The 25402-nt window shown below is 46.9% G+C and overlaps 1 protein-coding gene across 3 annotated transcripts in view; it reads left to right on the plus strand.

Moving 5' to 3' along the window:
• Positions 1-25402, plus strand: part of ADA2 (adenosine deaminase 2) — a 78514-nt gene that overhangs the window by 47792 nt on the left and 5320 nt on the right. For all 3 annotated transcript variants that reach the window (XM_063929318.1, XM_063929320.1, XM_063929319.1), the window contains exons 2-9: positions 18028-18332; positions 20239-20464; positions 20560-20770; positions 20901-21028; positions 21742-21832; positions 23137-23245; positions 23794-23951; positions 24063-24265. In XM_063929318.1, the coding sequence (XP_063785388.1) occupies positions 18028-18332; positions 20239-20464; positions 20560-20770; positions 20901-21028; positions 21742-21832; positions 23137-23245; positions 23794-23951; positions 24063-24265 (1431 nt within the window). The remainder of the gene's footprint in view (positions 1-18027; positions 18333-20238; positions 20465-20559; positions 20771-20900; positions 21029-21741; positions 21833-23136; positions 23246-23793; positions 23952-24062; positions 24266-25402) is intronic.

Here is a 25402-nt window from a genome sequence, read left to right on the forward strand (position 1 = left end):
GTTAGCAGCTATTGATGGTTTCTCACCAATGGTCGATGGTTCTCCACCGTCGATGGCAGAGAGCAATGCAATGTTTTTGTCCTCCTTTCCTTCCCTATCATGCTGGGGGGCATGGAGCTTAGTTCAACCCTGCCATGCTCCTTAGCCTAACCCTGGAGAACACTGGGTGCTGTGGTGGAGTGGCCGCTGAGGAGGTGTGTGACTGCACCCCCTCATTTAGTATAGGTGGGAATGCGGACAGAGATCAACTCTACAGAGGGAGAGGGCGCTGTTGGGGTGTCAGGATTCTCCAGCCCTTATACCGCTAACACGCTGACGTATTATACACTCGGCATCTCAATCAGTACTACGACTATGGGGTCAATCCATTTAGGTGCAAGGGGTGCGATGTGCTGTTGCCGCGGCGTTTCAACGCTGGCAACGGTATCTGATCTCGCACCCTCCGTGGGCTGAAATCAGCCCGAATTCGCAAAAAAATTGCTCTGAGCCCTATGGGGCAGCGATCACTTTTGTGCGAGTTCAGGTAGGCGTAAAGTGCGCCAGCTCCCGCGATGACATAGTGTATCATTGGATTGAGCCCTATGTGTGCTAACAGCTTTTATTATTATTATAATTATCCTTTATTTATATAGCACCACAATGGCGCCTTATATAGTACATACACAGAAACAGTATGAACAAAACAAGAAAGCAGTGACTAACAGTACAGAACAAGGTATATAACCATTGCTGCATCAGTCATAATACCCGATTAAGCAGCAGAGAGGTAGAGCCCAAGAATTCGGTGCCTAGGAGCAGCAGTTGGCGGAGGGGAGAAGATGGCGGTATAAGCGCGGGAAGGAAGAGGGCATGTGCAGTATGAATACAACGCTCCACTGTATCCGACATCAGCCGAGTGTCAGAATCGGCCTTATAGCTGCTATTAATCTGTATTTTATCATATTACTGATCCATTGCAGCCAACCTGACATCACCCCACGACTCCCATCGCATCAGTCAGGGCTGCAATGATTATTTCACGGGGTCATGTAGAGTTTGCGCTGTTCTCTCTCAGCGTGAAATCCAGGACAGAGCCTGAGCCCCGGGCAATGAAAGTTTCAGCCACTAAATTCCATGACTTAATATAACGTAACCTCGCTCCCGCTGTCACAGCAATTGTTTATCAATGCAGAAGTGCGCACGGGCCGCGTGCAGGAAAACTACGCCCCAATAATCTCACTAACGACCTGCGAGTTGCTGTTCGCTCGTTTACTGCCTAATAATGTGAAGACGCTTCTGTGACAATATATATTCTTTAATTTTTTATTCAAATTCAATGGGGTTTAATATTTTCAGATGACCTTATTGGTGTGTCTTTCTGATTTCCTCCTGCTGTTTTCAGTACTGTCTTTACATCATCGGCAGCACAGTGACACAGTGGTTAGCATTGCTGCCTCACAGCACTGGGGTTGTGAGATCAGTTCCCGGTCATGGCACTCTCTGTGTGAAGTTTGTATGTTCTCCCCTTGCTTCGGTGAGTTTTCTCCAGTGGCTCCAGTTTCCTCCAACACATAAACATGAATCATACCGGTGGGTTAAGTGCGTTCTCACAAACATTAACCCTAGTGTGTCTGTGTGTGCTTCTACTGCACGTCAGGGAGTTTAAACTGTAAGTGACAATGGTGCAGGGACCGATATGAATGACAAACATCCTCTGTGCAGCGCTGCGTAAATCGGCGGCGTGATGACAATGATCAGGCAGTGTTGCCTGGGGATACGGTACAAAGACGTTCTGTAAATACAGCTGTTTCCAGTGCAGATTAGATCAGAGCGGTGTAGCACCACAGGGTCACTTGGATAAACAATCTCAATTCATTTAAATATATGTAGCGCAGGTGGAAGTGAGAGTTGCAAGAGGGTGTGTAAGTAGAAGACAATAAATTAAAGCTGTCAGAAGGTGGACAACCCATAGGAATCAACTGTAACAACAAGGGGCGTAACATTTTTTTAAATTATAAAAAAAAAAAGTTACTTCCCACCAACACTGAATAAAAAATATTGACCTGAGCGATACTCAGTTGTCCCAGCGACATTACGCCAGAATGGTAAGAGTCAAACTACCGCTGGCCGGAGACGTTTCTCCAGTAGTGGCTGCTCAGGTTCCCAGATATGGCGAAATCTGCGTCCATCTACTCCCATGCTCGGGGGCCGCCCAGGATGTGTGTTGCGCCGCTCTGTGATGCACTTGTCCTGGCAGGCGGTCTGGCGCCATTTTGTTTCTTGGCGCAGCTGCGTGTAACGTCACACAGCTACCCCGAAAACGATCCGGCCATGCCTTCTTTGTCCGATCCAAGCCCACTAGATGACACGGCACAGCCCTTCCCCCCCCCCCCCATGCCCGTGGCTGTCAATCACTATGCGATTGCATCCTTCCGGGATGCAATGGCATGGTGACGGGTCGTGCACACGCACTATGGCCAGTGAGCATGCGCAGACCCGATGGGTGTGGTTGTTGCATGTGAATGCAGTGGCTGCGTCTATCTCTGAATAGCCCCCTTAGTTCCAACTGCAAGAAAATAACAAAAAAAGTTTAAAAACTCATCAGAATTACATAATTTTTAGCATTTTCATGCATTAAAAACACATGCTCTATTAAAGCACTTTTTTTTAATTTTATTCCATTATCGCCTTCTTAGATCTAGTATCTCCACCGTCCGAGGTGGCCGCCTGGTTTTGTGGTGCCACAGGCCGCAGTTTGCACTTACAGTTCCCTACGGCAAATAAGCCAGGATGCAGTTTGGCAGATACAGCCAAAGGACAGCAAAGGCGTGCCATAACGAATTGCGCCAATATGGCCACCTCTGTCCGCAATAGTTGTCAGTGCATTTCTCCATGCAAAGGCGTTATTGTGGGCCCTAATCCATTATAGATGGGGGAAGGAGAAATAAACCCATTTATGCCAATGGTGGGGACTTTCGTCATTTCATAAATATGCCATTAACACATACCGCAGGGAAATGCCATAGCGGAGGTCCAAGGGGCATAGCGGAGGTCCAAGGGGCATAGCGGAGGTCCAAGGGGCACAGCGGAGGTCCAAGCGGCACAGCGGAGGTCCAAGGGGCACAGCGGAGGTCCAAGCGGCACAGCGGAGGTCCAAGCGGCACAGCGGAGGTCCAAGGGGCATAGCGGAGGTCCAAGGGGCACAGCGGAGGTCCAAGCGGCACAGCGGAGGTCCAAGGGGCACAGCGGAGGTCCAAGGGGCATAGCGGAGGTCCAAGCGGCACAGCGGAGGTCCAAGGGGCACAGCGGAGGTCCAAGGGGCACAGGTCCAAGGGGCACAGCGGAGGTCCAAGGGGCACAGCGGAGGTCCAAGGGGCATAGCGGAGGTCCAAGGGGCACAGCGGAGGTCCAAGGGGCATAGCGTAGGTCCAAGGGGCACAGCGGAGGTCCAAGCGGCACAGCGGAGGTCCAAGGGGCATAGCGGAGGTCCAAGGGGCATAGTGGAGGTCATGTGCTTGGCCAGTGTATTCTTACATACCTGCCAACAATGACAGAAAAAGCAGGACACTTAGCCACACCCACTGCCGGGTCACGCATGCGCAGAATGAACGGTACAGTCACATGATGCCGTTTTCCTTTACTGCTGCCAGCCAGTGATGCCAGGAACCCGAGAGTCGCACAACTGCTGCAGCAAAGTTTAATCTGTGCGGCGTAAATAGTTATTTTCTCCTACTGTCGCAAAATGATAAATAGGCCCCTTACTGTCTCCACAAAGTCTGACTTTTAATATATAGCTTGCCAGTCATTAGGTCGACCCCATATAGTGGACATGCATTAGGTCGACACTGACAAAAATGTTGACATACGAAAGGTCGACACAATAAAAGTAAAAGCCGACACATGAACAGGTCGACATGGGGAATGGTTGACACAAAAAAGGTCGACACAACCTCATTTTCATCATCAGATCACAGGGAACCCCAGTTAGTGTGCCGCGTCCTCTTGCATGGCTCGTTTCGGTTGCCGTGCTGCGGGCAAGGTTACTATTCACAATCTTAGTTCACGTGGATAGTAAAGTATGAAAAAGTTTTAAAAAATTCAAAATACCCTTTAAAAACTGTGTCGACATGTGTCAACCATGTGTGTTGACCACTGCCACGTCAACCATTGAACCTGTAGACCTTGTGTGCCTGATGACCTTTTCCTGTGTTGACCATTCACAGCTAGAACTTTGTCCATGTCAACTTAATACGTGTCGACCATATGCGGTGACAGTGCCCCCCCCAGCAAATGAAGTCATTAATAAGGTGAAACGATGCAATGTTTAGGAGAAGAACATAAACGTTGGACGTAATGAAGGAGGCGATTTTGCAGCACTGGAGGTTACACAATAACAGGAGCTCGGGGTTTGTGTGATCAAGGTTTCTGTGTATAGATACTGCGGAAGATAAACAGAAAGTTACAGCGATTTCTGCATTTGGCTGGAGGCCCGGCGTTCCAAAGTTACACGGTTACTATTTATATTCTACTATAATAACACAGGGAAGCAGGGAGGAGGGGGAGGAGCTGAGCTCTGGTACGCCCTGGTGTAATGGTAAGCACTATAGGACTGGATCACACATAGGTAGTTATATAATGCAGACAGCACATAGTAGGGGCGCATCCAGGGAGTAAGACTGGAGCAAGGTAGGGAAAAGGAGACTCTCAGGTCAGGGGCGCTTTGCCTATAATTAAATATTACTTTTAATAGATACTCATTAAAACAACATGCTAATTAGCAAAAGTTAAAAAATCAACAAACACACAGGGGGTCATTCCGAGTTGATCGCTCGCTAGCTACTTTTAGCAGCCGTGCAAGCGCATAGTCCCCGCCCACGGGGGAGTGTATTTTCGCTTTGCAAGTGTGCGAACGCTTGTGCAGCCGAGAGGTACAAAAACATTTTGTGCAGTTTCTGAGTAGCTCTGGACTTACTCAGCCACTGCGATCACTTCAGTCTTTTTGGACCCGGAATTGACGTCAGACACCCGCCCTGCAAACGCCTGCGTTTTCCCGAAAACTCCCAGAAAACGGTCAGTTACCACCCACAAACGCCCACTTCCTGTCAATCTCCGTGCGATCGGCTCTGCGAATGGATTCTTCGTTAAATCCTTTGCCCAGCAACGATCCGCTTTGTACCCGTACGATGTGCCTGCACATTACGGTGCATACGCATGCGCAGTAGTGACCTGATCGCTGCGCTGCGAAAAACGTCAGCGAGCGATCAACTCGGAATGACCCCCACAGTACGTACTGTGCATCGCTACAATGTGCAAAATTCATAAGTAATGCATCAAAAATGGTGAGAGGAGAAAATACTTCCAAACAAGGGCAAAAATAAACTAACACATAAACGTCAATGTTAAATGATCCGGCAGCCAGAGAAAGTAATAAGCAGGAATATACTGTATATAGGTATATAGTAGTCACATTCTATAACGTATAAATCACAGTATCATAATGTCAAATACAAGCAGTATAGTGAAGTAGGACCTGTTAGAATAGGAGGGGTAGCGGGTAGTCAGGTAACTCTTACCATTGGTATGGGAACGTGATGCAATACACAGGATCTGTCTGACACAGATCAAATACATGTAAAAAATAAGATTTTACTTACCGATAAATCTATTTCTCGTAGTCCGTAGTGGATGCTGGGGACTCCGTCAGGACCATGGGGATTAGCGGCTCCGCAGGAGACAGGGCACAAAACTAAAGCTTTAGGATCAGGTGGTGTGTACTGGCTCCTCCCCCCATGACCCTCCTCCAAGCCTCAGTTAGGATACTGTGCCCGGACGAGCGTACACAATAAGGAAGGATATTGAATCCCGGGTAAGACTCATACCAGCCACACCGTATAACTTGTGATCTAAACCCAGTTAACAGTATGACAAACGTAGGAGCCTCTGAACAGACGGCTCACAACAATAACAACCCGATTTTTTTGTAACAATAACTATGTACAAGTATTGCAGACAATCCGCACTTGGGATGGGCGCCCAGCATCCACTACGGACTACGAGAAATAGATTTATCGGTAAGTAAAATCTTATTTTCTCTGACGTCCTAAGTGGATGCTGGGGACTCCGTCAGGACCATGGGGATTATACCAAAGCTCCCAAACGGGCGGGAGAGTGCGGATGACTCTGCAGCACCGAGTGAGAGAACTCCAGGTCCTCCTCAGCCAGGGTGTGCCCCTGACCAAGTAGCAGCTCGGCAAAGTTGTAAAGCCGAGACCCCTCGGGCAGTCGCCCAAGATGAGCCCACCTTCCTTGTGGAATGGGCATTTATATATTTTGGCTGTGGCAGTCCTGCCACAGAATGTGCAAGCTGAATTGTACTACACATTCAACTAGCAATCGTCTGCTTAGAAGCAAGAGCACCCAGTTTTTTGGGTGCATACAGGATAACAGCAAGTCAGTTTTCCTGACTCCAGCCGTCCTGGAAATCTATATTTTCAGGGCCCTGACAACATCTAGCAACTTGGAGTCCTCCAAGTCTCTAGTAGCCGCAGGTACCACAATAAGCTGGTTCAGATGAAACGCTGACACCACCTTAGGGAGAAACTGGGGACGAGTCCGCAGCTCTGCCCTGTCCGAATGGACAATCAGATATGGGCTTTTGTGAGACAAAGCCGCCAATTCTGACACTCGCCTGGCCGAGGCCAGGGCCAACATCATGGTCACTTTCCATGTGAGATATTTCAAATCCACAGATTTGAGCGGTTTAAACCAACGTGATTTGAGGAATCCCAGGACTACGTTGAGATCCCACAGTGCCACTGGAGGCACAAAAGGGGGTTGTATATGCAGTACTCCCTTGTCAAATTTCTGGACTTCAGGAACTGAAGCCAATTCTTTCTGGAAGAAAATCGACAGTGCCGAAATTTGAACCTTAATGGACCCCAATTTGAGGCCCATAGACACTCCTGTTTGCAGGAAATGCAGGAATCGACCGAGTTGAAATTTCTTCGTGGGGCCTTCCTGGCCTCACACCACGCAACATATTTTCGCCACATGTGGTGATAATGTTGTGCGGTCACCTCCTTCCTGGCTTTGACCAGGGTAGGAATGACCTCTTCCGGAATGCCTTTTTCCCTTAGGATCCGGCGTTCAACCGCCATGCCGTCAAACGCAGCCGCGGTAAGTCTTGGAACAGACATGGTACTTGCTGAAGCAAGTCCCTTCTTATCGGCAGAGGCCCTGAGTCCTCTGTGAGCATCTCTTGAAGTTCCGGGTACCAAGTCCTTCTTGGCCCATCCGGAGCCACGAGTATAGTTCTTACTCCTCTACGTCTTATAATTCTCAGTACCTTTGGTATGAGAAGCAGAGGAGGGAACACATACACCGACTGGTACACCCATGGTGTTACCAGAACGTCCACAGCTATTGCCTGAGGGTCTCTTGACCTGGCGCAATACCTGTCCAGTTTTTTGTTCAGGCGGGACGCCATCATGTCCACCTTTGGTCTTTCCCAACGGTGCACAATCATGTGGAAAAAACTTCTCGATGAAGTCCCCACTCTCCCGGGTGGAGGTCGTGCTGAGGAAGTCTGCTTCCCAGTTGTCCACTCCCGGAATGAAAAACTGCTGACAGTGCTATCACATGATTTTCCGCCCAGCGAAGAATCCTTGCAGTTTCTGCCATTGTCCTCCTGCTTCTTGTGCCGCCCTGTCTGTTTACGTGGGCGACTGCCGTGATGTTGTCCCACTGGATCAATACCGGCTGACCTTGAAGCAGAGGTCTTGCTAAGCTTAGAGCATTGTAAATTGCTCTTAGCTCCAGTATATTTATGCGGAGAGAAGTCCCCAGACTTGATCACACTCCCTGGAAATTTTTTCCCTGTGTGACAGCTCCCCAGCCTTTCAAGCTGGAATCCGTGGTCACCAGGACCCAGTCCTGAATGCATAACTGTGGCCCTTTAGTAGATGAGTACTCTGCAGCCACCACAGAAGAGACACCCTTGTCCTTGGAGACAGGGTTATCCGCTGATGCATCTGAAGATGCGATCCGGACCATTTGTCCAGCAGATCCCACTGAAAAGTTCTTGCGTGAAATCTGCCGAATGGAATCGCTTCGTAAGAAGCCACCATTTTTCCCAGGACCCTTGTGCAATGATGCACTGACACTTTTCCTGGTTTTTGGAGGTTCCTGACTAGCTCGGATAACTCCCTGGCTTTCTCCTCCGGGAGAAACACCTTTTTCTGGACTGTGTCCAGAATCATCCCTAGGGACAGCAGACGTGTCGTCGGAGACAGCTGCGATTTTGGAATATTTAGAATCCACCCGTGCTGTCGTAGAACTACTTGAGATAGTGCTACTCAGACCTCCAACTGTTCTCTGGACCTTGCCCTTATCAGGAGATCGTCCAAGTAAGGGATAATTAAGACGCCTTTTCTTTGAAGAAGAATCATCATTTCGGCCATTACCTTGGTAAAGACCCGGGGTGCCGTGGACAATCCAAACGGCAGCGTCTGAAACTGATAGTGACAGTTTTGTACCACGAACCTGAGGTACCCTTTGTGAGGGCAAATTTGGACATGGAGGTAAGCATCCTTGATGTCTAGGGACACCATATAGTCCCCTTCTTCCTGGTTCGCTATCACTGCTCTGAGTGACTCCATTTAGAATAGGTCTCACCTAGCCGTCTGGCTTCAGTACCACAATATAGCGTGGAATAATACCCCTTTACTTGTTGTAGGAGGGGTACTTTGATTATCACCTGCTGGGAATACAGCTTGTGAATTGTTTCCAATACTGCCTCCCTGTCGGAGGTAGACATTGGTAAAGCAAACTTCAGGAACCTGCGAGGGGGAGACGTCTCGAATTTCCAATCTGTACCCCTGGGATACTACTTGTAGGATCCAGGGGTCCACTTGCGAGTGAGCCCACTGCGTGCTGAAACTCTTGAGACGACCCCCCACCGCACCTGTTTGTACGGCCCCAGCGTCATGCTGATGACTTGGCAGAAGCGGTGGAAGGCTTCTGTTCCTGGGAATGGGCTGCCTGCTGCAGTCTTCTTCCCTTACCTCTATCCCTGGGCAGATATTATGGGGACGAAAGGACTGAGGCTGAAAAGACTATGTCTTTTTCTGCTGAGATGTGACTTGGGGTAAAAAAGGTGGATTTTCTAGCTGTTGCCGTGGCCACCAGGTCCGATGGACCGACCCCAAATAACTCCTCCCCTTTATACGGCAATACTTCCATGTGCCGTTTGGAATCTGCATCACCTGACCACTGTCGTGTCCATAAACATCGTCTGGCAGATATGGACATCGCACTTACTCTTGATGCCAGAGTTTCACATATATAGAAATGCATCTTTTAAATGTTCTATAGTCAATAAAATACTGTCCCTGTCAAGGGTATCAATATTTCCAGTCAGGGAATCCGACCAAGCCACCCCAGCGCTGCCCATCCAGGCTGAGGCGATCGCTGGTCGCAGTATAGCACCAGTATGTGTGTATATACTTTTTAGGATATTTTCCAACCTCCTATCAGTTGGCTCCTTGAGGGCGTCCGTATCTGGAGACGGTAACGCCACTTGTTTTTATAAGCGTGTGAGCGCCTTATCCACCCTAAGGTGTGTTTCCCAACGCGCCATAACTTCTGGCGGGAAAGGGTATACCGCCAATAATTTTCTATCGGGGGAAACCCACGCATCATCACACACTTCATTTAATTTATCTGATTCAGGAAAAACCACATGTAGTTTTTTCACACTCCACATAATACCCTTTTTTGTGGTACTTGTAGTATCAGAAATATGTAACATCTCCTTCATTGCCCTTAACAAGTAACGTGTGGCCCTAAAGGAAAATACGTTTGTTTCTTCACCGTCGACACTGGAGTCAGTGTCCGTGTCTGTGTCGACCGACTGAGGTAAAAGGACGTTTTAACGCCCCTGACGGTGTTTTAGACGCCTGGACAGGTACTAATTGGTTTGCCGGCCGTCTCATGTCGTCAACCGACCTTGCAGCGTGTTGACATTATCACGTAATTCCTTAAAGAAGCCATCCATTCCGGTGTCGACTCCCTAGAGAGTGACATCACCATTACCGGCAATTGCTCCGCCTCCTCACCAACATCGTCCTCATACATGTCGACACACAAGTACCGACACACAGCACACACACAGGGAATGCTCTGATAGAGGACAGGACCCCACTAGCCCTTTGGGGAGACAGAGGGAGAGTTTGCCAGCACACACCAAAAACGCTATATTATACAGGGACAACCTTTATATAAGTGTTTTTCCCTTATAGCATTTTAATATATATATACATATCGCCAATTAAGTGCCCCCCCTCTCTGTTTTAACCCTGTTTCTGTAGTGCAGTGCAGGGGAGAGCCTGGGAGCCTTCCCACCAGCATTTCTGTGAGGGAAAATGGCGCTGTGTGCTGAGGAGAATAGGCCCCGCCCCCTTTTCGGCGGGCTTCTTCTCCCGTTTTTCTGAGACCTGGCAGGGGTTAAATACATCCATATAGCCTCCAGGGGCTATATGTGATGTATTTTTAGCCAGAATAAGGTATTATACATTGCTGCCCAGGGCGCCCCCAGCAACGCCCTGCACCCTCCGTGACCGTTGGTGTGAAGTGTGTGACAACAATGGCGCACAGCTGCAGTGCTGTGCGCTACCTTCATGAAGACTGAAAAGCCTTCTGCCGCCGGTTTCTGGACCTTCAATCTTCAGCATCTGCAAGGGGGGTCGGCGGCGCGGCTCCGGGACGAACCCCAGGGTGAGACCTGTGTTCCGACTCCCTCTGGAGCTAATGGTGTCCAGTAGCCTAAGAAGCCAATCCATCCTGCACGCAGGTGAGTTGAACTTCTCTCCCCTAAGTCCCTCGATGCAGTGAGCCCGTTGCCAGCAGGACTCACTGAAAATAAGAAACCTAAAAACTTTTTCTAAGCAGCTCCTTAAGAGAGCCACCTAGATTGCACCCTGCTCGGACGGGCACAAAAACCTAACTGAGGCTTGGAGGAGGGTCATGGGGGGAGGAGCCAGTACACACCACCTGATCCTAAAGCTTTAGTTTTGTGCCCTGTCTCCTGCGGAGCCGCTAATCCCCATGGTCCTGACGGAGTCCCCAGCATCCACTTAGGACGTCAGAGAAATAGTATAGTGAAATGGGACCTGCTGAATAGAGGTCCCAGCTTCTGCTCGGTGCCTGTCACATTCTGGGATGGTAGACATGAAGCAGTAAAGATCTCCCCCCAAAAAAAGAAACCTAAGAATTGCAAACAACCAGCATTTTGCATGAATCAGTTAAATTCCATTCTCATCCTGTCAGTCTCATACAACGGGCCTGATTCAGTTTAGTACACAAACCTGATGGTGTGTTCTACTCCAGTTGTTGTGGGTCTCTGCATGTATATATACCTCCCAACGGGACAGTCACATTTTGCTAGGACTCTCCTGCTGTCCCACCAATGGGCCGCAGTGTTCCTTGGTGAAGGGGGTGGAGTTTGTCCCGGGTGGATGGGGGGGGGAGTTGGGAGGGTACACACATCATTGCTATACTATGCAGAGCGGTGGGTAAGGAGTGTGTAAATAGATGCCACATTCATTCACAGTACTGGGAGAGCCTGGGGGCAGCTCAGCATTTTGGAGAGTGCTGGGCACACTACCACAATGACGGGATCACGGATGCTGTAAAGCTCCACCCCTTTTCCATTGTGCGCACATGCAGCGTCCCACTCCTGGAACCACCAATGTTGGGTGGTATGATGTGGTAAACGGGTCCTGCATTGTCGCTCGCAGTTCCCACAAGTTCCAGCATGACTGACATGTTGCAGCCATTTGAGGGTGGAGCAGGGATGCGGTTGGCTTGCATTCCTGGAAATGGGGGCAAGTTTCCCCGCTTTTCTGGGAGTTCTAAGGCCACAATCTGCGTCAGAGGATGCAGATTTCCTAGCCACACAAGCAGGCAGGAAGCTTCCGGTCTAAGAAAGCTTTGGCTTACTCAGATGGCCGATGCTGGAAACATCAATGGTCGGGATGGTGATCTGATGTTGCATATTCCGACGCAGAACTAGGATCTGCAAACTTCCCCTTCAGATGCCTCCTGCAGTATTAGCAAATTAGTTGTATGTTACTTTACAGCTGCTTTCCTGCGCTTCCCTGCGGCTGTGCAATACTGGATAACTATGAATCAGGCCCAGTACTGTTTATTACAATGGCAGCTGTTTAATAGAGGTTACAACACTTATTCAGTGCCCCTCAGGTACTGGTACAATTACAATAAAAGGATCTGCCGGAGATACAGAAAATCAAATATCTCATAATTTATATCACAAATAAACCTTCAAACTTGTCACTTCTAATAAGACAATAGCATGGTATATTAAGGCATAGATACAGAGTCCCAAAACCGCCATCTGCTGCTGTTATCTTCTTCCTGGTCCTGATAAGTTTAGTGCAGAATCAGCTGCAATGGTAAACCACAATGAGAGTACCTAAAAATCAGTGAGGAAGTGTAGGAGGCAGTATGTTGCAGGATATATATAAAAAGATACATGTAGGTGGCTAAGGATCATAACAGCTGAAAAAACTTCTAACAACCACTCCTGAAAGAGAGAAATAATTTGTGAGAGGTGTAAGGGACCAGTATTCCTGGTTGCCAGAGGAGGAAGACCAGCTTGTGCACAGCGGGGTCCCAGAGTACAAGACGTACGTTTCGCCATAGCTTTGTCACTTTCCTAACTATTTATATTTTACATAGGCAGAGCCACTGATGTGAGTTAATACAGAATGTTTCATGCTTTATAAACATTTGCCTGCAGTTCTCCTGTTTTTTTAAAGTGCGAATCATTTACATGGCAAGACCATGTTCATTTTGCCATATACATGATTGCCACTTTAAAAAAGCAGGAAAACTCTCACAAAATTTGTTACTTTCTGATTCTCACACCTTATTACACCCCCCCCCCTCCCATAGTGATGTTTATTTTATATTATAGGCATTGATCACAAAATTTCTTTGTAAATAATGTTTGCAGTTTTTCCTTCAAGGATTAACACAAAAAGATGTTAGAGGCTACTAACTCGTGAGCAAGCCACGTAAAGCTGCCCATGGGAGAAGCAGCTGGTCCTGAGATCTACACCTGCATTCCTGAGCATTAGACCCTGCTCAGTATACGAAAAGCAATCTGCAATTTTTTTTTTTTTTATGTAAACCACAAAAGCAAATTCAAGGGGCAATAAATCTCACAGTCCAGTCTAAATTCACTTTAGTAAAACAAATATTATCTTGTATATCCTAAGTTCGTTGATACTTAACCTATAATAAAATTAGAGGGTTGCAAAAAGCATGACCAGCCACTCTATGATATGTAGTATCTGCCTTGGTGTGCCATCTACTGGATTGACATGTATACTGCAACTTCATGAGTCAAGATAAGCTGCCTGATTAGTGATTAATAAATAGTAAGATTTTCCTGTGAAATAGATCTTGAGATATATATCTATGCAATTATATATGCATACATATACTGTGTAACTGCTTGTGTTTGGGATGTGCTATATATGTATGTATTGCATATATATATATATATATATATATACACACACACACACACACACACACACACACATACATATAGTAATTTGAGACTTGAGGAGCCTGTGATAAAAATATTTTTGTCTTCACAGTTCATAAATAGTGCCTAGAAGTATATTTGTCCCAAAAAATATATATTTATATACCTATAGTAAATTTTGGCTTGAGGAGCCTGCACACTGCAGGTGCCGAGTGTCAAGTGTCTGGCTTTTCCTTTATTGCTCCTCTCCCTGATGTCACATCAGGATCATACATACCTCAGTTTCTTTCTAGGTGACTAAGCTCTACAACAGTGAAAATGCAATCAAAATTCATACCATAGTTTTTGCATGATGCCGTAACGAACAGACCAACCAAAAATTTCCACCCACAATTTTTTGTTTAGTCTCCATAGTTCAGAAAGAGTTCCAAGGAGAACATTTCTCCCCAAAAAATTCTATGTGCACACACAACCCTTACAGCTTTATCAGAAGTATAGATGATATTAATATTTAAGACAATGACCATCCCCCCCCCTGTTATTATGAATGATACTTATACTAGAAGTAACACAGGAGTTCGGCGTCACTATATATCAGTATCAGGATGTGTGATCAGTGCTTTTATACGGGTCACAGAAATCCTAGGTGACTTCCTCTATCTGTAATAACGCACCATATATTATAATTCCTCACAATGTACACTTTTGCCTACTGAACTACGGAGAGTGATTCAATTGGCAGCGATGACTGCATTGTGCCTTTCGGATTGGTACATTACGTCCAGCAACAATGCTAGTTTGTCCTCGGGGGCCTATAGAGGTGTGTAGGAAAATTAGCGACGCGGAGCTACAGCAATAAGCAGAAACGTGAGCAGCGGAACATTGCTGCGATATTCTGTGGCACGTCGCCTGGAATGGAATTGCCCCTTACGTGACAAAATCAAAGCTTAAGGGGGTCTATGTACTAAGATTTGGAGTGTTTGGAAAAATGCAGGCGTGTCCAAGCGTTTGCAGGGTGGGTGTCTGACGTCAATTCCGGGACCAGACAGGCTGAAGTGATCGCAGCGGCTGAGTAAGTCCAGAGCTACTCAGAAACTGCACAAGCTATTTTTGTACCGCTCGGCTGCACAGGTGTTCGCACCCTTGCGCAGCAAATATACACTCCCCAGTGGGCGGCGACTATGCGTTTGCACGGCTGCAAAAAGTATCTAGCGAGCGATCAACTCGGACTGACCCTGTGTTTGAAAAATGACAGTAAGGAGCTGGTTGGTTGGTACTTTATCTCTCTCCACGGCTTAGTTAAGTGCTACGATAACATCAGAACTAACGGTGTAGCTATAATTTAGCCTGGATTGTGCATTACAATACAATAATAATACAACGGCAGTCTAGTCAGTGGAGGATGACACTGTCTTCACACCAGAGCACAGACACCTACACAGCTCTCTCTCACAGAGGACAGGGATAGAGGAAGTGTTTACTGCAACGTATCGGCACAGACAGCAGTTTCTGTCTGATTTCTTTGTCACACAAAACCCCGTCACTCGTGCACAAACCGGGTATTTGCTGAGCTTGCAGGTCTGCCCATAAATCCCTGGCGTATCCTCTGATATCACACTCAAGGATCTGCGCTGGTAAAGGTAGGACAGTCCAGTTATTGGGCGTACATTTATATACGTTAGAGGCCCTGGATGGGGGGGCGTAGGCTGCTGTGCAGCTGGTGGTGTTGTTCTGACCCAAGATTTGACCAGGGGTGGGAGATGGGATGGGAGAGCCAAGCAAGGACTGTGGGATGGGGTTACTGCGGGGTAGGGAGCGGTGTGAAGTCAGGGAGAGGAATAACTGGATGGTGTACGTGCTACCGCACTGCGTGCACGATACAAAATAAAATATAATATGTACACTCTTATGCAAATCTGGTATCCAGTCTGTATCTGTGCGCTTGGGTTGATTCTGGTCTTCGTCATCAGTGCGCAGTTCTATCAGCCTATACTCGGCGCAAAGATACACCTGGAAACCGGAGGTTCTACGCTTACATCCAACTCTGCACAAAGCGCAATTGCGTCGGCGCGTTCTCACTCAACTCTGTTAATGCGTGAATGCCCCCGTTACAAGCCAGTTACGCCATTTAAGTCGTACGTGTCATCGCCATATAAATGCGTATATACCACACGCATGCCCGCACCTCCAGAAAATACACAGTATGAAAACGCGAGAGAGATGCTATGCAAACCGGCGTATGTTCAATTCAGCATAAGCCCCATAGGAGAGGGGGTGTAGCAGCGACAGGCGGTACAGCCGGGGTATAAGAGGAAGTGGTGGAGGTAGATGGGGCAGTGAAAACCACGCTCTGGATAGGCAGGAGCTGGGTAGCAGATGCCCCCACTGTACACTGCATTATTCTGGAAATTAATTTGATCATAACTCGGGTATAACAACACGTCACGCCATTATTTTATATTTTTGTTACATGCTGCATGCAATGTTTACATAGAACTGAATGCAAAATGATCACGGCACCGTCCCACTGCCCGGATTACACATTACAGTCTAGTGTTTGGTGCCTGGAGAACCAGGGAACAAGGTGACTTGTCTGAGGTTACATAAAGCAGAACCTGGGATTTATACTGAAGGTTCCGGTGAGAGTCTGAGTATAACGGTAAACCAGTGGAGAAGGTTATGCCCTGAGCTATCAGTAATGCAGAAAGTGCTCCCTGTATTTTCTGTCTCTGGAGTATATTTCTGTGGCATCAGGTATCCCGCCTGCACCTCTTATATAGTAATGTCTTATCCAAATAGGCTGAGTAGGCACCGGCCTATGGGCCTCGCTCCTTTTAGGGGCCCCGTGACAACGTATCAAAATAATATTGATTTGACCTTGAAAGATTATTACAATCACGCTTTCTTAAATTGTTTCCAAAAGTCAGAAAAAACTAATCAACTCAAAGAAAAGAACATTTTACATGAAAGGCGCTATAGAGAAAATACTTTTATTAATGTAATGTACCCAGTAACAACTTAAAGTACATAAACCATAGGTAATAGATACACATTACACTTTCCAGATCGTAAACCGTTTGTTGGTAAAGTGTAAAACGTTTTAGGAGATAATTTGCGAGGGGGCCCCTGAGATTTCGACTGCGTGGCGGTCCCCACAGGGTTTATTCCGGCATTACAGGTTCTGAAAAAGTGTTGCGTCTCAAAATCTGTATCAGTTTAGGAAATATTAGAAAAGGGATCAGGGCCCATACTTATCAATGGGGGTAATTCAGACCTGATCGTTAGAGTGCGTTTTTTGCATCCCTGCGATCAGGTAGTTGACGACTACAGGGGAGGGGGAAATTGCTGTGCAGGGGTGCGATCGCATGTGCAGGAGAGCTGCACAAATAGACGTTTGTGCAGTCTCTGCACAGCCCAGGACTTACTCTTCCAGTGCGATGATCAGGGACGGAGCGGACGTCAGAAAACTCCCTCCAAACGCCTGGAATGGATCATCCTGCATTTTTCTGGACACTCCTGTAAAACGGTCAGTTGTTACCCACAAACGGCCTCTTCCTGTCAGTCACCTTGCGATCGCTTTTTTCGCACCATCCCGTCGCTGCTCGGCACTCCCCGTCGCTGCGGACTGACGCGTATGTGCATTGGTATGTGCAGTTCAGACCTGATCTCAGGCTGTACAAAAATGCAGCCTAGTGATCAGGTCTGAATTACCCCCAATATGTGGTGAGAAGATGAGATAAAATACCGCCGAGTTAGCCGAGTATTGATACTTGTCTGGAGAGGTAAAGGTTAACTTACTAAAGTCTCTTGGGGTATGCGCAGTTGCGAATGGGCGAGTCTACTGTCCGGCTTGCTCAAAAATTATTAAAAAATTAATTTACATACTTAAAAAAAAAAAATATTCCAGTAACTTTCTTCTTCCTGAGATGGCGATAACAGAATATGTAATGCGGTAGCAGTGAGGAAGGTATCATTAATGGTGATTGCCGCTGACTATAGAAGCACCCAAAGTGATAACCCAAAGCGTCAGAAGTCCCTACTGCCGGCAATAACGCACGTTTCACGTGACAACTGTGGTTTTCGTCTTATAACTTTTTGCTTTTATATAAATCACACTTAAGAAAAATTTGCTTTTTAAATTATTTATTATTTCATGATAAAAGGCCTCATAGACTGTATTATGGGGTCTGTTTACTAAACCATGGAGAGAGATAAAGTACTGGCCAATCAGCTCCTGTCGTTTTTAAAACACAGCCTGTAACATGGCAGTTAGGAGCTGATTGGTTGGTACTTTATCTAGACCCCTAAATTACATATGACATATAACACATCAGCAGTCGTCCATCACCTCAATGACATTTCATACACAGAGACAGATTCAGCAGCATCCTTGTAGTATAAACAGAAAGGCTCCTCCCACTGCGGCTTCTACACTTCGGTCATTACAGCGACACATTTCTGTTTCTCTCTTCCAGCAATAAGATGAAGAACTCGCCAACATGGATCCTTCTTCTCTGCGTGGTCAGCCTTGGCCGCAGCTATCCACTAAGAGAGGAGCGGGATGCTCTGATGGAGAAGGAGAATTTCCAGAGAGCGGGGGGCAGCGTTGTGTTGGGGGAGAGAGAAGTAGAGGCCAATGACAATCTGATGAGGATAAAAGAAGGGGAAATGAAGCAGGCTGTCAGCACTGGGGTCTTCCCCCCCAGCATGCACTTCTTTAAGGCCCGTGGGCTCATCCAACAGAGCAAAGTGTTCAGTATCCTGAGGGAGATGCCTAAAGGTAAGGCGGGCAGGCTTACAGCTTTTACAGAACCGCCATACTTAATGCGTTGTTTTGTTAAAAGGCCCCTTGTGGGTGCCTAACCCTAACCCTCCCTTCCCCGCTGCCTAAACCTAACCCTCCCTGCTTGGTGCCTACGCCTAACCCTAACTCCCCTCTCCCCAGTACCTAACAATACCCTTCTCGCCCCTGCACCCTAACTCCCCTTCTGATGCCTAAACCTAACCTTCTATCCCCCATGGCAGGACACGAAAGAACGTTCGGGATTCTGGGCATCTGTATTTTGACGCCGGGATCCCGTCGCCCATCGGTATTAAGTCGCCGGGCTTATGCCATCAGTCGGGATTTCGACCGCAGGGATCCCGTCCGGCGGCATTTTAACTGCATCCCAATTTATGGATATTATTTTTTTCCAAGTCCAATGTTTGCATTTTTACTTTAAAGTACAGACAAAATTTCACAAGGATAATATTTATTGTCAAGAGGTTTATGTGAAACGTGGATACAAGGGGTGTGTTTGTGTGCAGTGAGGGGTCTGGATATTTCACCCAGGGGCGAGTCTAGCCCTTGTGAAGCAATAGGCCACTCCCAGCTTAGGGTTAGCTATCAGAAGGGCAGCATTGGATGGTTACAGTTTTGCCGCCATCGTTACACGTCTTACGATGGCATGTAACCATTGTTTCTAAACCACTCGATGGTTTGTACCGTCGATGTTACAGTCTTACCCATGTGCAGAAGAGAGACTGGTTTGCGGCTTGCGTATGTGTAAAGTCGCGCTTCTGCTGAGTCAGTCTTGTCTTACATCACCACACATTGGAAAGAAGAAAACGAAGGTGGCAGCCAAAATAATCCTGGAATCAATACCAACACCATCATACTTGGATCCAAAACATCAATGGTTTCTGAACCATCATGTACTAATGGCAATCCCTACCCAAACTTCCCTGTGCCAAAAAAACATTTAACTGTTTAGACTCCACTGTGTTCCATATGGAAAATATATAGAGGAAAACTACAGGGAGAAGAAAAATAGGGCTGAGAAATGCATTCATCTAAACGTGACATCTGAATGACATTTACACGGGTAATAAAACGCGGATACATTAACAAATTACTTGCGCCACTTAGACAAATGAACACAAATAAGAGTGCTAGTAAATCCTTTTAGTAGTGCCCCTATAAGGTTCGCCATTCACCGTACAGGACAGTGCAACATCTATATACAGTAAATTCTTTATATTATAATACAGTGATATATGGAGTCTGTAACTGGCTTTGTTATGTATAGTAATGTTAATCTGAACATTTGCTGGCTAATTTCCCAATGTTATATGCAATTTCTATTTTTTATATCCTATTTTATTCTCTTTAATATATTTATAGGGCCGGATGTAATGAAATTCAAGTCAGCCGGAGGAGCGGGTTCCCAGCCGAACGTATTTAAAGCAGCAGTTTATTTATTTATTAACAGTTTCTTATATAGCGCAGCATATTCCGTTGCGCTTTACAATTAGGACAACAGTAATAGAAGAACACTGTGAAAAAACAGAAAGACATAGAGGTAGGAGGGCCCTGCTCGCAAGTTTACAATCTATAGGAATTAATTTATGTGCAAGGCAAAACCATGCTTTGTAAATGATTGCTGCTTTAAAAAGACCTCCGAATTCAGCTGGAAACCCGCATCTCTGGCCAAATCGGACTTCATTACATCCAGACCATAATGTTTGAAGCAACATTTTTGAGAAACTATTAAACACAGCATTTTTTCTTTTACTTTAACATAGAAAAGCCCCCCCCCAAGGTGTCCCATCAGTAGTCTACGCTATGAAAACGATCATGAGATTAGCGACACATTGGCAGGGGAAATGAATTGGTCACTAACTGCACAACGCTGTCCCCCCTGCAGGAGGCGCACTCCACCTACACGATTTTGCCATCCTGAGCGTGGATTGGCTGGTGAAAAACGCCACATATCTGCCAGACTGTTACATCTGCTTCACCAGAGCTGGGGATTCCAGATTCGTGTTTTCCAAACCAGCCCCGGTGGGAGAGCTGCCGCCCGGCTGCTCTGAGTGGGTCCTCCTGGACACTTACAGGAAGAAGCTGGGCAACGTCACGGACTTTGATAACAGGTCAGTCAGTGGGATTCCGGTGTTAGGAGATTGAAATCTGGGGCTTGTAGCAGAAATCTGAGGAAAATGTTTTCCCCGTTCTCCATGTGTTTCAGTCTGATACGTAACCTCACCCTGCTGACGGACTCTCCGGAACTTGATTACCCAACTCAGGACATCATCTGGCGCCGCTTTGAGGGGGCTTTCATTGGTGGAGCTGGCATCATCTGCTATGCCCCAGTGTTCCGGGCTTACATCTACGAGGGTCTGAGGGAACTCTATCAGGATAACATCCAGTACATTGAGCTGAGAGCTATGTTACCACCGGTGAGTAGCGCGCTACGTACTTCTTACTGCAGCCTGGATCTCGGCGACACTGGTGACATCTCTGCGTCTGATTTACGGTACCGATACCGCAAGCCAGTCACAGATCATTGTCTTATTCTCGTCTTCCCAGGTCTATGAGCTGGACGGTAGTACCCACGATCGCACCTGGTCAGTGAGGTCATACAGAGACGTGGCAAAGCAGTTTATGGAAGACCACCCGGATTTCCTGGGACTAAAGATCATTTATACCGTACACAGGTGAGTGGAGTCCTGGGCCAGAAAAAGCATTGGCGCCGACCCCCCCCACCTCATATTTTTCAAACAGGGGCGTAAGTTGAGCCCTGGCGCTCAGTGAAATCCCCCCTCCCACATCAATTATATACATATATAGAACACCTATACTTACAGGATGCTCCCAAGAAAATGGATTTGGACACCAATCATTTTATACCATAATTTATGCACTTAATTTGAGAACTATTTAGTTACATTATCCTTTATTTTAAATAACACATTTCTTCACAGTCATACCAAAAGAACTTCAGCGCCACATTGTCCTTTATTTAAACAGACATTTCAAAAGGATTCAAACCCATGACCTTCCATATTGCAGCCAGACACTTACTCATGGAGCTATTTGCTCATGTAATGAAAATACGAGAGCATTTTGAAATGTGTGCCTTAAATAAAGGAGTGTGTGACTGAAGGTGCTTAGGGACATGATGGGGAGATGGGGGTGGCCAGGTGATGCCCGGGATTACAGAGGAGGAAGTTGCAAGTGGAATGCATAGCTGTCTGGTAAATTTTTTAGTAGCTTGACAGGCTGTGGGGCACCATGGTTCTCCTTTCACCCTCCATGTCCCATCTGCTCTGCTGATAGGCGTGGAAGGATGGTTTGCAGAAACTGAACACTTACGTTATGGAAGATTTACTGGAAACACAACCAATGCTGATCCTTTCTTCTTTTCCAGGCACGAGGATGTCTCTAAGGTGAAAGAAGCCATTCATGTCGCCATGCAGCTGAGGGACAACTTCCCTGACACCGTAGCTGGCTTTGACTTGGTAATGAACTCAGTCTTTATATGAGGGATGGGAGATGGGTGTGTATAACAGAGAGAGCTGGCTGTAGACAACATAGGGGGTCATTCCGAGTTGTTCGCACGCAAGCTGCTTTTAGCAGCTTTACACACGCTAAGCCGCCGCCTACTGGGAGTGAATCTTAGCTTCTTAAAATTGCGAACGAAAGATTCTCTAAATTGCGACCACACACCTCTTTGCAGTTTCTGAGTAGCTCCAGACTTACTCGGCATCTGCGATCAGTTCAGTGCTTGCCGTTTCTGGTTTGACGTCACAAACACACCCAGCGTTCGCCCAGACACTCCTCCGTTTCTCCAGCCACTCCCGCGTTTTTCCCAGAAACGGTAGCGTTTTTTCGCACACACCCATAAAACGGCCTGTTTCCGCCCAGAAACACCCACTTCCTGTCAATCACACTCCGATCACCAGAACGAAGAAAAAACCTTGCAATGCCGTGAGTAAAATACCTAACTGCATAGCAAATTTACTTGGCGCAGTCGCACTGCGGACATTGCGCATGCGCATTAGCGACTAATCGCTCCGTTGCGAGAAAAAAATACAGAGCGAACAACTCGGAATGACCCCCATAATCCCATTGCGTCATGTGCAACCAAGCCGCACAATCAGATCTTTGCCACAATCACTCAATGTGACCTACTTAGCCCATATATTATATGATGGAGACCAGTCAACTCTGGTATTTGCCCTAATGGCCGATGTGCCTGAGACTATAAGGGTGATGCCCTGTTTAGCCTCAGAAAAGCCCCTTTGCTGTTATTTTAATAGAAAATAAAAATTGTAGATCAAACACGGTACAATTGCCACTTCTATATACTGGTGTGGCAGCCAATATATGGGGAAGGTTGCGAGCTGCTTAGTGGATAATATGGGATGTCTTTCAGCTCGTCCGAGCATTGCTGGTCCACCGCAGTCCGTTTAATATACCCAGTTTGGCCTCGGCGTGTGACAATTTGGAAACTCAATATAGCGGCAAAAGGAATCCAATGGAATAATATTTAGGGGCACACATTACTTGCACACGGACAGATATATTAACTTTACATGATAGACATTATTTAATATACCTCTCAGGCGTAAAGAGGCAGCGTAGTGCTCAGTAAATGGTAATGTTGGGCGTAATACAGAGGCTACGCTGAGAACACACAAAGGACAAGTTATAGTGTTTTTTTGAATATTTAATTTGCTGTAGACGCTCTGTGTTGCAGTATACTGAATAATGCACATGCAAGACACATATGAACCAATAAGCTGGTGTTTTTTTTTTCCAGGTTGGCCAAGAAGATGCTGGGAACTCCCTGTACCAGCTCCAAGATGCCCTCAGCATCCCCAGCAAGATGGGAGTTTCCCTGCCCTACTTCTTCCATGCTGGAGAAACAAGTAAGCAATTTTGGATGAGGGAGGGACAGAGGTCAGTGATCCCTCTCAGTCCAACACTTTGCAAGTGCAAAACGTAAAAAACTAAATATATGGTGGCTCCGAACCACAATGGCCCTATATGCAAAGTCATTAACTCTTTCCTTTCAAGTGTGTATGATGTTTCAAGCTGAACCCCTGTAAGCATTAATTTGTTTTCACAATCCTTGTGCCATGACTAGATGTTAGTAAGAACTGTAACACGTTAGTAACTGTGAAATCAGACACTTATTCTCACAATAAATAGTAGTGTTTAGTAAAATGGAAGAAACTGTCCAAAATCAAGTAAAACAAACTTACAATAAAGTAAAATCAACAAACTGCAATGACAGGTCTTCCTGATGAAGCACCATATTGCTGCAAAATTGACTGAGATCAAACCTTCTTCAAGTTTGATGGCTATTCAGCAACAATATCTAGAATTGTTTTTTTTATTTTGTATTAAGATTTATAATAACTGTTTAGTTATGTTTGATTGTTATATGTTTATGTTGATATGTAAATTTATTCAGGTTGGCAAGGCATGGATGTGGATGAAAATGTCCTGGACGCTTTGCTGTTGAACACATCTAGAATTGGCCATGGATACGCCCTCCTGAAGCACCCAGTGGCTCGGGAGATGTCCCTGAAGATGAATGTCCCTCTAGAGATCTGTCCAGTGTCCAACCAGGTGACTAGAATATGTGGTACCGCCATGGGTGCGACACAACTGCCCCTGTGCATTTCTGTGCTCCCGTGTTGCCATTTTCTGCCCTCATCATCTTCTCTGTCTCTCCCTCAGGTGCTCCTGTTGGTGTCTGACCTTCGCAATCATCCTGCAGCTGCCCTTTTGGCTGATGGCCACCCTCTAGTAGTCAGCTCAGATGATCCATCTATTTTTGGAGCCCAAGGGGTGTCTTATGACTTCTATGAGGTGTTCATGGGAATTGGTGGCATGAAAGCAGATCTGAAGACTCTAAAACAACTGGCCCTGAATTCAATCAAGTAAGCGACACACACCTCATATATCAAGACTGGCTTAATGTTTATGGCACAATAAGTTACTGTACACATTTAACCTTTTTGTTTAACAATTAGAAAACTACTTTGGCTTCAACCATCAGACTTTTCTCGCGCACTCTCTAGCATTTACTGTACTGCAACTCTTATCATGTTGCGGCAGCCCCAGGGTGACTGAGCTATCGCTTAGGAATTAGTGATTTGCTCAGTGCCATGGCTGAGCATGTATTGAAAACCTATCCTGGGGGTAAATTTACTAAGATGGGAGTTCTATTTAAGATGGGATGTTGCCCATAGCAACCAATCAGTTTCTACTTCTCATTTATCTAGCACCTTCTAGATGATAATACCTGGACTCTGATTAGTTGCTATGGGCAACATCTCATGTTAAATAGAACTCCCATCTTAGTAAATTTACCCCCTGGTCTCCAAGTTTCTCAGGTCACGCCTCCTATTGTCATTACAGTTATATGACACTTTAGTTTTGTGCATATGGCTGTTAGACAATGAGATTTATACAGTGGATGAGGAGAGACGGAGTCTCACAAAGGGATCAGTAATCCCTATATTCCCGTAGTGTGTTATTACCTTGTAGAACGGGTGTAGTACAGGTGACCGGCGGTCTCCTGACCGCCGGTCACCTTACCGACGCCGGGATCCCGGCGGGGACGGGCGAGTGCAGCAAGCCCCTTGCGGGCTCGCTGCGCTCGCCACGGGCTCGGTGGCGACCTGCGGTCGCCACGGGTTCTATTCCCACTCTATGGGTGTCGTGGACACCCACGAGTGGAAATACTCCCTGTTGGTCGGCATGCCGACCATCGGGATAGTGAGCCGTCGGGCTCACGGAGGAGGTCATGTGACTGTCGGTCAGCCGACCGGCGGTCACATGACTACCACCCTGTAGGGGTGTAGTACGGGTGACCGGCGGTCTCCTGACCGCCGGTCACCTTACCGACGCCGGGATCCCGGCGGGGAGGGGCGAGTGCAGCAAGCCCCTTGCGGGCTCGCTGCGCTCGCCACGCTGCGGGCTCGGTGGCGACCTGCGGTCTCCACGGGTTCTATTCCCACTCTATGGGTGTCGTGGACACCCACGAGTGGAAATAGTCCCTGTTGGTCGGCATG

This window comes from Pseudophryne corroboree, chromosome 6, assembly GCF_028390025.1.
Source record: "Pseudophryne corroboree isolate aPseCor3 chromosome 6, aPseCor3.hap2, whole genome shotgun sequence".
NCBI classification, from domain to species: domain Eukaryota; kingdom Metazoa; phylum Chordata; class Amphibia; order Anura; family Myobatrachidae; genus Pseudophryne; species Pseudophryne corroboree.